The 15,180-nt window shown below is 36.3% G+C and overlaps 1 protein-coding gene across 3 annotated transcripts in view; it reads right to left on the bottom strand.

Moving 5' to 3' along the window:
* The window catches only part of PHIP (PHIP subunit of CUL4-Ring ligase complex), a 110,307-nt gene that overhangs the window by 51,207 nt on the left and 43,920 nt on the right, over window positions 1–15,180 (bottom strand). For all 3 annotated transcript variants that reach the window (XM_074538339.1, XM_074538337.1, XM_074538338.1), the window contains exon 16: window positions 3,225–3,353. In XM_074538339.1, coding sequence (XP_074394440.1) covers window positions 3,225–3,353 — 129 coding nt within the window. The remainder of the gene's footprint in view (window positions 1–3,224; window positions 3,354–15,180) is intronic.

Genomic DNA, 15,180 nt, shown 5'->3' with positions numbered 1-15,180 from the left:
ACACTTCTGTGCACACTATATTGCAATCAAGTATAATAGGGAGACTAAATAACCATTTTCTACTCCATAAGATAATGTGGCACTTCTTGGAGAACACAGGCTCAGAAGAACCCTCAGGTAGAATATCCCTACTGGAATCCAGGAAAATGTCTTATCCTGAGAAAAATAGGAAGAATTAGACATTCCATCAGAAAACCAGCCAGAACTATTAACAATGAGACTTATTTGCTTATATACTCTCAGAGATCAAATTCATGACAATAAGATGATATCACATCATCATTTGCATGAGAGTCTTCTTTTCATGTGACTTCACAAACCCAGCTTGGGAATGAGCACAAAAGCTTTTCACAAGCTCTGAGCTCTATAGATAGATTCTCCTCCAATCACACATTCAGAACGCTCAGCTTCTAAAAATGGGCACAGTTACACAAAGAGGTTTTCCCCAGTACTGCACCAATCCACCATACAGGAGCTGTCAACTTGCAGCTAAATACTGTGGTTTGGGCAGTCTGCAGGAACAAATGCCTTACAAAGCTCAGAGATCAGGTTCCCCAGGAAAGTGGCCATGGCACCAAGACTGCCAGAGTTCAAAAAGCATTTGGACAATGCACTCAGGCACGTGATGTGCTTTGTGCAGAGCTAGGAGTTGGTCTTGATCCTAGTGGGTCCCTTCCAATTCAGAATATTCTATGATTTAAAATCAACAGAACAGTATCTTACACTCTAGAACTCTAGTCACTCCTGGACAAGTTTCCACCTAATCAAGAACTTCTGAAGTGCACATGCCCTGCTGACAGTGAACTTGGCTCAACTCTGGTAATGACACACAGATTTCAGCTGAGATTGGCTCAAGCAACCCAAGGCAAGCAGCACATGTATTCTTTTTATTTCCCCCCCCAAAAGAATTACTTCACAAAAGTATATATCATCCAAAAAAAACCCCAAAAAAACCCCATAAACCCCAAACAAAAAAAACACCCCACCCCATTCCCCTTCATTGTGGCCAAGATCACACCACAGGAGAAGGAAAGCCTGGGCATTGGCTCCAGTCAACTAGGAAATATAGATGCTATCTGAACATAACATGAAAAAACAAAGACGTAGAAAAATAAGAGCTTGTTCTCTCAGTAGAATTAGCACCGTCTCAGCTACAATCACTGTCAATTCCAAAATGCAGGAATACAGGACAGGTTGCTACGCTTCTTTCTTCCATAAAATTAATTTCCCCAGAGAGATGGGAAACACTTTAAAGACCAAAAAAAGCATATCCTACCAGATCATAGTCTGACAAAATGTCTGAAACCCTCCCCAGTATCTGAGGGGAGAAAGACATAAAAACCTCACCATCTCCAGCACCTACCTACCTGTAGTAACATTTTTCCATAAATCAGGTCAGACAAAAACAGAGGTGATGAAACCACAAATGGAAGACACCAGACACTTCCAAGCTGAATTGTCTGTGAGTGGAAGACTGAGATTAAAGTGGTAACAAATAAGTCCTATTTGGTCCCATTTCTGCTATGATGAAGCATGCCAAGAGTAACATTGGCACAGCAAACAGGTAAAGGACCATTTTAAATCATTCAATTAGCGAAAAGTTTAAAACAATCTTTTCTCAGGGGCTGGAGCAAAAACCCCAAGAGAGCCAAGGGTTTGAAAAATTCAAGCAAGAAAAAGCAACTACATTCATTCTACAAACACATCTAATCTTTCACAGGTAAATTCTCAAATAGCAGCATAAAGGAAAATTTTGGTCTATCATAGTAAAGACCAAAAGACTCACAGTTTCAATTTAATTTCCAGCATTTCAAAGTAGCAGAGATCTAAATTCTTCCAAAACAGTTGGAGAGAAAAAGAAACCTGAAACAATCCATAGATATGGTAAGAAAAATGTTCCTATTACAACAGGCTTTAAAGTCTAGAACAGTAAGAATCCTGAAACACAAAGAAAACTATCTGATCATCCTGATTTTCCTTGCTTGTGATGTCTCTACTTATTTGTTTTATTTGGAATGGAAGGGGAAGTGCACAGATAGTAATAACTGAGGGATAGCAACAGCAGCTTACTAGTGAGGAATTCAAATCATAGTTGAGAAACAAGGAGAAAAAATAAATCTCCAAACGCAAATTCTTCTGCAAGTCTACAGAAAGAAATCCAGTAGCTTACAAGATAAAGATTAAAATTCCTTCTGCACTCCCTCCTCAGGTCCCTCTGTACTGCTGTTCACCAAAATGCTTTCAAAACCTGCCTGAGCCCAAAGATCCAAAGCAGGAGACAAGATCCAAAAAAGAGCACCTCACCAACAGCATTCAAGTGTCAGCTACCAGAAGCAGAGATGAAAAGGGAGCAGATAGGTCTACTTAAGTCCTAGGAAAAGGGAGAAGAGACACGCCTCATTTCTTTCCTGGGTGGTAAATGAAGAACCAAGAACCTGTGGACACTCCAAACCTGTATGGTTCCCAAAGCACGTTCCTCCACAAAGGAAAATAAACAACACCACATATCTTTACAGTCATGAGGGTCTGTGGCAAGACACCCACACTCAGAATACACAATGCAGACTATTAGAATAGACATTAGATAATAGACATTAGAATAAAGATATAATATTGAAATCACACTAATGGTGGAATACTGCTGTGCAAGCACAAAGGTATCCATGATGGTATTTCATTAGCAGACATAAAATTGCATCACTAAAACATAGCACATTTTTTGTAAATAATTCTCTCATAAGTTATGCAATATTTAAATACAGATAGTAGGAACTAGTTCTATTACACATCCATTTTTTGGGCTTAGTTAGGAAGTAAAAAACAAAAATTCAAGTAGAATGTGTAACTATTATCAGTTCCACTATAGCTTATTCCCATTATGCATGTTGATCCATTAGTAGATATTTGTAACTTTGTCACTTGAGAGTAGACAGCAATTGGTTAATTTTGAATTCTGGTTTTAAATTATCATCATCATTATTATTATTATTATTATTGCTATTATTTTGAACTTTTCATTTAAACAGTAGCTGAACAAAATGTTTCTATAATTAAAAAAAAAGACAGTGAAAGAAATCTCATTGTCAACAACAGGCATCCAAAATATCCCATATTAATAGCTCAAAATTGTGTCAAGGCATGCCCTCTTGGAATGAAGCTCTGAAGAAGTTTGCACAAATGCATTCAACACAGACAAACATTTTGGTTTACATTTTGCACTGTACCTTGTCATATTTGCTACTGGAACCAAAGCCAAAAATCAGAAGGTGACCGTGAGAATCAGTACATGCAAAATGCTGTCCATCAGGAGAGCACTTGCAGTCGAAAACTGCACCATGTCCTTGTCCTTCAATCTGAAATACATCAACATACAAAATAATTAACATAAATTAATCGTTTTTAATTATGATTCTCAAAACTGTGGTGCTGATATTGAAATTTATTATAAAATCTGTATGACAGTATACTGCTAGATGGAAGTTTCTTTAAAACAAAGCTTTCTTTTTTAGCTATTCACTTTTCAGTGAATTTTGTAATAATGCTCATGAAAGATTCCAAATTGATAGCAGTAGAAACTGACAGACTTTATCCACAAAGCAGGCACAGTATAGGAAGTGAAAATAAAAGCTTCCCCTTGAACGTCCTGCTAATGAGCCTACCCAGAGAGCTGGGCCCAGTTCAGGGCTTAGTCACTACACCCTTTCCATCCTCTGCCTTCTTGCTAAGCTACCCCAGTAGCAGTGGCTGCTGCGGGGCGTTCCACAGCACCTGCCCCCTGGCAAACGCACTGACATAGACAACCCACATTACACAGCTTAGCAACTACCTGCTTCTGTAATTCCTACTCCTAATTTATTGGAGTGGGGAAGGAGTAAATTTGCGTAAAAACTCCACCTTTTATAGGAGAACTGCAAAGATTTTAAAAAAGGAATTTTTACCTGATACTCATTTTCTGTTTTCCAGTTCCATTAAGCCAGAACAAATGGGTTTTTGTTTTTCCCTGCAACCTGTCAATCAAGCAGAGGTGACCAATCACCACTCTGAATTTTCATGTCTTCAGCACCTCTTCAGAAAGCCCCTTTCTATTCTCCCCAGCAAAGCACTTTTGCATTTTCTTTAAAGAGACACCAAACAAAATTCTTTCCCTAACTGTGGCACGCCTATATATTGCCAGGAAAAGGGGGACAAAACAAAACAAAACAAAAAACAATGATATTCAGCCTTCAGACAGTAACTCTGTGCACTTCTGCAGCACCTTCTAGAGGCCATCAGCATTATTTTAAAAAGTTAACAAAGCCTCAAAAATCCTGTGAGATATGTACTATTTTCACTCTCTTACGGGCTGAGACAAAGGGAGAATTCTAAATCTTTTCCCCACAGTCTTACAACACATCCACGCCCCTGCACATCCCCCCAGTGAGAGAGGCTGCTACATCTATTGCTTTCAGGTCTTTCTCGCTACAGGCAATTTCCCTACAAGTCAAATGAGTTTCTGGACTAGCGAAAGAGGAACATAAACCAATGCAAGTGTTACATTCTATTTTGCCCATTATTCCAGAAGAAATGAACAGAAGTATCTCACAGAAAGGGATGGAAAATAAAAACAGACTTTCAAGCAAGTGACACTAATATCACAGCAGTCAGGAATGCAGAATTAATTTAGTCTAAGCGAGATCCAACTACCACAGCAAAGTTACAACTTTGTGTTGTTTTTTGCATATAGAAAGCTCACTGTATTAAAGGGAGACAGTCTGGGAAAGCAGGTGGAAAGCAGACAGAATTTCACCACAATAATAAGCTTTGCAGAAACACAGTTCAAAATTGGAAAAGAAATTTTATACGTAGAGATTTCTGTTCCCTTACCCTTCCTCCAACAAAGGAAACATCAGTATCAAGCTTCCTAATGTTGAAGTCCTTCATAAATAGAATTCCATGGTTCAGCCTAAGTTTTCACTACCTTTTATTTTGCAAGGAAAACAATACATGTTGTGAGAAGAACTATTTGCTAACCATGGTGAGGGGAAAAATTATAAACAGAAGGAAAAAATATCCAATTAATAAGATGATGGTTTTTTAATCCTTTCCATCAAGAAATGGTTTGGATAGACCATTTTCAAGAAAACTCTGGAAATTAGAGTGTTAATCAGAAAACATTCCCTTCTTATGTAAAGAATAGTGTTCTACTATTCGGGGACAAATGCAGTGCAAATAGTTTTAATCTAAACGTGCCTAGAATTTGGTTTTAAAAAGTGCTTCCAGAAAGGGCAACTCTAAGACCTTTCAGCACAAACCTTCAAGTCTGAAGTACAAGTACTTGGAAATAAAGATTCTTATAGGAACAAAAACTACCATTGAGGATAACCTTCCAAGATATAATTACTATTCTAAATTAAAGAACAAAGTCAACCAGAGTGACCAGGGAACCAAATTCTACCAAGTAGAATTTTCTTTTCAATAAAACTATTTCAGGATTAATAAGTGACAACTTACAATAATTTTTTTTTCCATAATAAAGCTAATATAGTAATTTGAAATGGAAACTAAACATTAAGTTACAAAAAGGGAAGCTGTAGTAAATCAGTGAAGCTGTTACTTCAGCAGGCTAGATAAAGAATTTCAGCAAGAAGGAAGTTGCCTTCCCCTGTCCATCTCTTTTAAATCAAAGATGCAAGAACTACGTAAAGACTGTATCCCAAGAAGATTCAGAGTGCTTATTGTGTCTTGAATCTTCCCCTGCTGCATAAAAGGACATCAATTGTGAAGGGAAGAGACTGCTCAGGAGTGCAGAAAAAGCACTGGTTAATTAAGAGCTGTCATAGAATCACAGAATTATGTGAGTTGGAGAAGACCCAATAAGATCACATAGTTCCAACCCCTGCCATGGGCAGGGACAGCTTCTAGCCCAGGCTGCTCAGAGCTCCATCCAACCTGGCCTTGAATACTGCCAGGGATGGGGAGCCCCCAGTTTCACTTACATCGTGTTCCTGTGCTTCAACAAAGGCTGTGTCACAACAAAAGTGAAACATGTGAAAAGTGAACAAGACACTCCTGGTAGCAAAGCAGGTAGCAAGGATTTTTCAGCTAAACAGGGAAGAACCAGTGATGCTATAAAATGAGGATTAAGTAAAGATTATTTTTAGTTTTAGTTCCAAGAATGAAGAGTACAATTTGCCCATATTTTCACTAGCAAGAAAACATGTGGACATTGGTATATCCAGAAGGGAGGAAAGATTGAAATAAGAGAATGAGAAAGGGAAGACTTTTCCTCTCAGTTTTGAGGAAAGCTTATTGTTTGCCCCAAACCAGGGAGAATAGAGCTGTCAAGCTTGTACACAAAGTAATGTCCTAAATGCCTAAAAATTATTTGTTGTATGAAAACAGAATAATAACACTTACATAGCAAGCTCAGTAATAAGCCCTTTGACCTGTTATCAATAGATAGTATGAGACAGCTAAACCCTACTTTTCAAGAAGAGTATAAGACATGGAAGAAGACATGGAAGAAAAAGTTAAAAATTCAAATAAGATGAAAAATTAATAGAGAGTACCAGAGAAATTTAGGAGACTTTCTTCAGAAAAATAACTAATTTTTTAATGCCAAGAAAATATAACTCATTCAACCTAGCTAGATTTCAAAGGTATGATACTTAAACGTGATTCAAATAATTGTGATTAGTAGGAGAAATGCAGAGTAGGCAAAGTTTATAAAGAAAGGTTAACAGTTACTGATTTTGGAAAGACATGCAGAGGTAAAAGGATGTTATTACTAAAGTTTCTCAAGTCAGGCCTTTCTGTTATTGACTAAATAAAAAGTAAGAGCCCTTTGATGAAATGAACATTAGTGAATCATCCACTGAGAACAAATTTGGGACAGCATAAATGATATCAATTGAAGCAATGAAAAGCCAACAGGACAAAATGCTAAAGAGCATGAACCTAATAAGATTATAAGAAATAACTTACTAGCACATTTACTGCCAGAAAAAAATAATGAAACTCAGTCTACATAAAATAACACTACACATTTCTATAAAATCTTCCACTACTAGTCACCAGCACAGTTTACAAAAACAAATAAAAATCAGTGAACTAAAACCTCTACTAGCCTGAGGCAGAATCCATCATTCATGTTAAGGAACTGAGGCAATTAGTTGGAAATACGGGGAAAAAGATCACTGTGTATTCTTTGCAATACATTACATATGACGCAGCAACAAAATGAAAACTGCAATTCTGAACCAGACCAGAAGTGCATCCAGAAAAGAAAGTGCATATGTGCTAGACAAATAGACAATGCTAACAACAAAATCTTCCAAAGCAGTAGACATTTTTTCCTTCCCATGTTCAAGATGAATAAATTCTACATCATGATAACACAAAATCTAAGAGCTCAGATTCTTTATAAGAGCACTAAGGAGAGAGGACTATTTTGTATGACTATACTAAAAGACTTTCACCAGGAAGAGAACTACAATACTAAGACCTTAAAGAGGATGAGAACTTCTCTACTTATATGCATAGGAACAAATGAATATAAGTTACAAGCAACATCCAAACTTGAAAATTGACATTCAGATTCTAACAAAAACAATGGTATGCTAGAACAAATTTCTGAAACTAGCAAAGAAAGCAGCACTAATTATTATTAAAATCTCCTTTATAAGTGATGAAACAACATCATAACTGCTCAAGTCAAACCAGCTTCCAAGTATCTGGAAGTTCCTTTGTAGGTTTGTGCTCTCCTTTGCGTTAAAGTAAAATCTTCAGTCACAATATGCTTCCAAAAGCCAAAAATTATCTACAGACTTTCTGCAAAGTTAAAGGAGGGTGCTACTCATTTGGAGGAGTGGAAAGCAAACTTACTTTTTAAGCCAGTTTATAAAAATTAAACAAAAAAACCAGCAGATCTTCTACTGCTCCCAGAGCAGTAACAAGAGATGAAATGGTAGGAAGAAGACAAGGAATAATTAAATTCAGAGTAAAATATTTACTAAAAATGTTTCTATCCTCCTACTAGCCAAGTCAGTTATTTATTCAGGAATGCTGCATGTGTCTTGAAAAATAAATCTATCAGTTAAAAGGTCTGATAGGTCACCCACCCTGTGGATGCCTGAAGTTATATCAAGGCGCGCTCTCTCTCTCTCTCTCTCTCTATATATATGTATTTAAATTATTTACAGCTTTTTTTTGTTATTGTGAAAAATTTTTCTTACTATACGTCCTGCAAACAGTACTGGCTTCTTCTATTTGAACTGCTAGAGCATTATGCTGGTTTTGTTCTCCAGAGTTGGTTTCTCAGGATGTGTTCTTATGTGCTATTCAAAGGTGGAACCTCTCAAAAATTTCAAACCATTACAGAAGGACTACAGACAAACTGATTCAAAATAATGCATCCATAACCTTACTTAGGTGATCCTGTATTTCACATAACTACAAAACCTGATCTAAAAATACAATGCTACATAATTCCACTGAAAGTGAAAGCCTTTATGAAAGCCATAACATAAGAAATATTGTTTTCACATCTCTAGTTCCCACTGGAAGTTACATTGTTCATATAAGCAAAAGTCATGTCTTTCAGACATTAGTCAAAAAAAATCACCTTGTGTGACAGAAAATCCACACACAGAGCATTCTGCTGAGGTGTTCTAAATGGAACCTGATCTTTCACACTGTTCTTTAGACAAGGACTTCCAATCTTTTGGTAGATCATATAGCCTAAAACTAATCAAGTAGCTGCTAACAAAGACCTAGAAAGGCCTGATAGGTTTAAAGGAAAGAAAACAATATTGTAAGTGATATGATAATGCTATCATGGCTTTAGAGTTTGCCAGTTCGCATTGAAAGTAGAAGTAGAATTAGAAAATAAGAAACCACATCACACAGATCAGTGGAAGATCAGACTTCAGAAGATGGGGAAGGAAAAACATTAAGGTACACAGACATAAGTAGCCATAGCATAGGAACTGCCTGCAATGAAGTGTCCACTTAAAGCTAAAAATAAAGGACAGTTAACAACCAGCTCTCTGAAGGAGCAAGAGCACACAGAAAAATTCAATTGCAACTCAGTGGTGTCTGCTTGATTGACAACTTGCAGGAAGAAACCCTTTTAACCTGAATCAGTTAATGCCATAAAACTGACAGTAAATTCTAAACAAAACAAGGATTAAACTGCACTAAAACATTATAACAGTCATTAACAGGAAATGTGTGTGCCCAAATTCACAAAAACTAGAAATACATTCCTACTACAACCTCCATGGGTTTTCTAATGTTTTCGACTGATTTATATAAAGAACATAAAATGTGTGAAGAGGGTGGAGAGACTGAGCAAGTAGACAACCAACACATTACTGCATCCAGACAGTCTGATTCTTCAACTGTACTGCAGATCATCTATTAATAGGATCAAAATTACACCCTCCACAATTTCCATTGTAGAAATCAGGAAAATTCTTGCAGCTGCTTCAACTTGACCTTTTTATGGCCAAGTTCTGTACATGATGACTTCTGTCACTGCTTCTGCTAATAACCCCAAATAAATATAAAACATATCCAAAGCTCTCAAAAGCTAAGAAAGTGTTTCTATTAAAACTTTTCAAAAGATACATTGTTTAAAAGTTGAAGAAAATGTATAAGCTTAAAAAAGAATCATGCAATGCAACTACCATACATCCTAGAAAAGTAATTAAGGACTTGGAAAGAAACGCATGGAACCAGGAATAGCACCAGACAACTTTACATTAGACAATCAGTTTGCTACAGACTTGGGGACAAAACACTTGGACATGATCTTCAGCCATCTTATTCCTTAATTTCTGTGTAGCCATAACTTTCAACCTTAACATCATTGCGTGAGATGATTTTAGGGTTGAGGGTTTTTTGAGTTTGTGTGTTTTGGTTGGGTTTTTTTTAATACATAATATATAAATAATTAAAAATTTATCTCCATTTACACACATTTACTTGTATCTGTCTATGAAAAGGCATATATTCACCATGGTAACCTCACATAGTGAATGTAAAACAAAATTAGCATGAATATACTCACTTGCTTCAAAGTTTTCTCACTGGATGCATGGCAATATGCATTTTCAGTTTCAAAAACAAGTTTATTGTTTTAAATACAGTTATTGCTTTTTAAATTATGTATCACCCCATTTCCTGATTTTATGCCAGCATATCTAAGTATAATCTGTTTCACTACTACATCATTTTAAATAAAAGCAGCATTTAGAGAGATACAACCACAATCTTCACATAACCAGATAAGCATAACCTTACAAGGTAGGTTAGTATCTGCTTGCTGATTCTACTGCTCCAATTGTTTTCAAAGGCAATCAAATGAAATAAAGGAATTTCAGAGATCAACTTCCAAACAACCTTATCATATCCACTTTTTGTTTCTTCAGCCCAAGGCTTCTCAATAAAGAAGCAACCTGAAAAAGAAAACTAAGGACCAATACAAGTCAGGGTTTTTTTTTTACTATAGCAAAGTCATAAGAGCTTGGGTCTTAACTTCAAGATTGGCCAGAAAATCAAGATATCTAAAAATAAGTTTGTGAGTATATTCTCTCAATCATAGGAAAACACTCTTCACTGTATAAGAGGCTTGAATGCAGTCAAATGAAAGCTACTACAGCAAAGCTAAAAGTAAATAAGGTTTTAATGAGTGGCCCTGCACCATTCCAAGACCCTTCCAACACACCTTTTCTTCTACCTAACTTGTGCAGTGCTAACTGTTAAAAATATAGTCATGTTGTAACCATCAAAGTGAAAAAGCAGATCCTGGAGTCTTATCTTCAAGTAACACACAGAAGTTTCGCAGCAAAGTAAATCTTTTGTTCTGACAAACAGTACTTCAGGAATAACCAGACATAACCACCATAGCTCTTCAAAAGCATCTAGTAAAGTTTATTTACACAACTGTCTCACTTCATGTACCTGACATTGATGCATAGATGTTAAAAATTTAATTTAAATTAGGCGATTTTTGACGTACCAATATTTAACCCTTTCACTAAAAATTAAATAGCAATTAGAGAGCCATAACACATGTTGGTTTGAAAACTACATAAACAAGCTGTGGTAAATTTTCCCCTTTAGGGTAATTTCTCTAGAATTTGTGGTACAACAATTACTTTAAGTCAGTCATGCTAAATGCCTGGTCCTCATGTCTTGCTAAGAAATCCTGACCAGCTTTCTCAACCACAGCTCAGTATTTTCATCTCTCTGATAACAAGCACTGAACCATCATATTTGAGACTACATTAGAGAAGCCAACTCAACCTATGAGTCAAGTTGGTAAGACAGGATAAGACATTCAAATTTTACAATTCTATAGTTGAAAGTAGGAGATGTTTGTATTCTATAGTTCTATAACTAAAACGTTTGTAGAGTCAGTAACTATTTCACCCTGTTGCAAAGCTCTGATTTGTTTTTTTTTAATTTGGTTTGGGTTTTTTATTGGCTTGGGTTTTTTCTCCCTAAGGACTATTAACTTCTGCAGTATTTTTCCGACTCCAACCAAGAACATAAGCAAAAAATCAGCCCTCCAAGTTTGCTAGGTCTGATAAAGTAGCTTATACCTGTTGCACTGTATGTTCAACAATAGTTAATATTTAAGTTCTTTAAAGAGTTTCAGTACCAAGAACTTTAGAGTTGTTATTCCCTATTAATACAGTTGTTAAAGAGAATGACTATATTTAAGTTTTGATGTGATAACATAATGCCAAGTCATATAATTTTATCTTGCTGAAAATATCTGTAACTATTTACATAAGGTTCCAGTAATATGTTCTTTCATCCTTTCAGAAATAAAAGTTTCCTCTCCATTTCTCTTTTAGTTTTCATGATTTTGATTTAGAAGAAAAAAAATCCAAAAAGAAACACATCTTTGTTAATGGAGTTAAATCCAGGTTTATCCTAAAATTTTAAGTAATTTCCTTCTGGGCTGACAATTATAAATGAAGTTGGACAAAATAATGTGCTGCTAAATTTATATGGAAATTGCAAGTGCAAAACTTTAACTCATTAGAAAACCGTCACTTTTCAATTCAGCTGCTTACATTGTATCTGTTTCAATTTGGTTTTTGACACATATAGGAGAAACTATGCTCATCACACTAACCAAATCTTTGAACAAGCTCTTAAACCTTTTTAAGTAAACATAAAAGCGTGTAAAATTCTTACTTTGCTTTAAAAATGTTCATATTTAAGGTTTAGGTTTCATAATCTGTTAAAAATTAAAACATATTATAAAGAACACATGTAAATCACATGTCACAAGCTTTCTAGTTCTGTATACAAAGTCTATTTACATAAAATGTAACTAATGCATTTTAAATGAAAGTGTGGGACCATTCACCATAAGCTTCTAACAGAACACTGCCTAGAAATGAAGAAAACAGATAGAATTCTGATATAGAGACTTAGAACAAAGTATGCCCTAGTTAAATAAAAAAATTAAAAATAACTATTTTTCTCCTGGGACCAAGGACCCTAGGATGAGAAGTCTCATCCTACCTTACACCAACTACAGCTACCAAAGACACTGCTGTCCTTCTAAGTCTCAGTGAAAGAGCATACCTTAGCTCCAGGATCAGAGTCTTTCAGAAACAGCCAAGAAACAGAACTGTGGCCTGTATCTTCTCCAGTGGCAATGCAACAAGCATGTCAGCCTGCCCCTCAGGCCTTGCCATTTTAAAGGTTTATTTTGTATTATTTCATAATTTCCTGACCATTTCCATAAAGCTGGGACAGAGAGCATAAGAATGACAAATACCAATTCAAGCACTAAGAGTTACACTGCTGGTTTTGAACTACCAATATGGTTTCTAGGGCAAGCAGCATTTACTAAGTGGAGAGTAAGCATTTACACAGAGGAGAACAGTGGTGTTTCTGGGGGAGATTAAAGCTTTTCTTTCACAAATCTGAGTTACTTGTCATTTCAAGGAAGCTGAAAGTGGGAAAGGGGAAGAGCAGGTTCAGTTAGAATTTTTCTTTTTCTTCCTTCTCCTCCAAAAGAATCAGAAGGTTGCTTCAAATGACCAGTTTACAGTTCAAATTGTAATGCCTTTCTGAAACACCCTTGATATTTCTATATGATTTCATGAAATGTGCTTTGGCATTTAGAAAAAGACTCATCATATAATTCTCAACGGTTAGAGATATACACAATGTGATGTGTAAGTGTCAAAGGCTAGGGTGGCTTAGCCTTTCAGCAACTCAGTCACAAAGGTAGGGGGGATTTTGAAGTACTTGGATCTGTGAATTTAATACCAAATTTAAAAAAAAAATCTTTTCATGTCAGTATTTCAAAGCATTCCTCACAGTACAATCAAAGAGCTATGGCCATCTTAGCCCTGAGTTCCAAGGGAGTCCCAGAAGTACCACCCAGAGGGTGTCAAGGATACCCTAACACAAACACTGCTCAGACAGACTCCCTTAGCACTGAGGTAATGTCACAAGAATCAGTCCAGACAAACACTTCACAACTGGCAACACATTAAGATTACAAATGAGCAAAAGGCCGACCTTGACAGGCTGTCAGGCACGCAGGAGGCACCCAAGGCACACATATGTCAGACATAAGAAGGCTGACTGCTGGCTACAGCTGAGCCTGCCTTCTCAAAGAAGCCACTCAGAATGAGAGTCAATCAAGTAAGACAGGAGAACAACACCTAGCCATGAAAGATCTTTTGTGGTTGGTTCTCTTTGGGTATTTTTTTTTAAATCTGTTGTCCAGAATATTTTTTTTCTTTAAAGGCTTCAATATTCCCACTTGATTAATTTTTACATGACACAAAGACTTCTTAAACATCATAAGGCTTGTCTTTATCAAAACACAGGCTTCCTGTTTCAGTAGCTGCAATGCCTACAGAATCTGCCTAGTCAGGTATCAGATTCAGGTAAAGCAATGACATTCAAAGCCACAGTAAGAATTCCAATATTCTATAGTGAAAAAAATTTTTAAAATGCCTGCTCTCCCCTAATCTTTCATTCCTGCTACTGTAGTACAGCTTTCATACTTTCAAAAACATACTTTAAAGTAATAGGAGTCACCATATGTTCCTGCAACTGTTCATAAATCTATGCTATAAACCAAATTATTCTTTTAAAAAAAATTTAAAAAACAACCTAAAGAAAAAAAGAAACAAAACAAAAAAAAACATACAAAAACCAACAAAACAAAACAAAACCAAACCCAATCCCAAGCAAATAGAAAAAGATAAAGAACAGAACTACAGGCGTGTACATATTCTAAAATCTTTTAGGAAACTTCTCTCAATATTCTTTCCCAAGGCAGCCTACTCATGGGACAAAAACTATCAGGAGAAACCTATACTCCAAGGCCCCAGACAAAATGCTTTTTGCAAGCAGCCTGAGTAAACAGAGCCCATCTCAAGAGGTACTTCTTAGAGGAAAGTGTGCTTAAGTGAAACTGCCTAAGTAACAATCAAGGGCAGCACCATAACACCACAAATTTATTTAGGGTCACACTCAAGGAACACCAATACTTAATGTCTAAATTATAATACCAACAAAAACCCAATCACCAAACTAAAGACCTGTGCATTCACCTAACATTACCAGACATCTCCATTTAGATCTGAAATATTTTGTCCCTGTAAGGTTTTTTGCCTTCATATGGTTCTCAGCATTGAGAAACTTCTGTCTAAAGCCTAAGGGCCTGCAGCACACATCAAGTGTCAACCCTGGAATTTCTAACAAACCAACAGTATCAGATCTACTAGGAAGTAACTTAGTGGGAACACCTGAAAGAAAATAAATGCTATGACAAGAACTGAGTGGTGTACACTTCCTATTTTTCACCTGATGGAACATGAATCCTGTAAATACCAAAACTTGCCTGAAGGCAAAGAATTTCCACCACTTTCTAATTTACCTAGAATGATTTGTACACCCAAGAAAACTAGCTAGTACCTAATGCACAGGCTACAGGTTCAGTTCTCTCCATAGCAGCATAATTTGGGAAAATTGGGAAGAAGTCCTGTCTAGGGCATTTATAGCCAAGATGCTCTCCTGAGTAAGCAGATGTTGACTTGAGTGCTTTACTACTGAGGATGTAACAGAATCTAGGTCTTCCATTTCCTGACTCCATCAGCCAAGGTTATCCCAAAAAATGAGTGCCACTTGCTCCTGTAGGCTCCCTTAGGA

This window comes from Zonotrichia albicollis, chromosome 3 (genome assembly GCF_047830755.1).
Source record: "Zonotrichia albicollis isolate bZonAlb1 chromosome 3, bZonAlb1.hap1, whole genome shotgun sequence".
Classification (NCBI taxonomy): domain Eukaryota; kingdom Metazoa; phylum Chordata; class Aves; order Passeriformes; family Passerellidae; genus Zonotrichia; species Zonotrichia albicollis.
The sequence above is the reverse complement of the archived record's forward strand: the minus strand, read 5'-3'. Positions and strand labels throughout refer to the sequence as shown.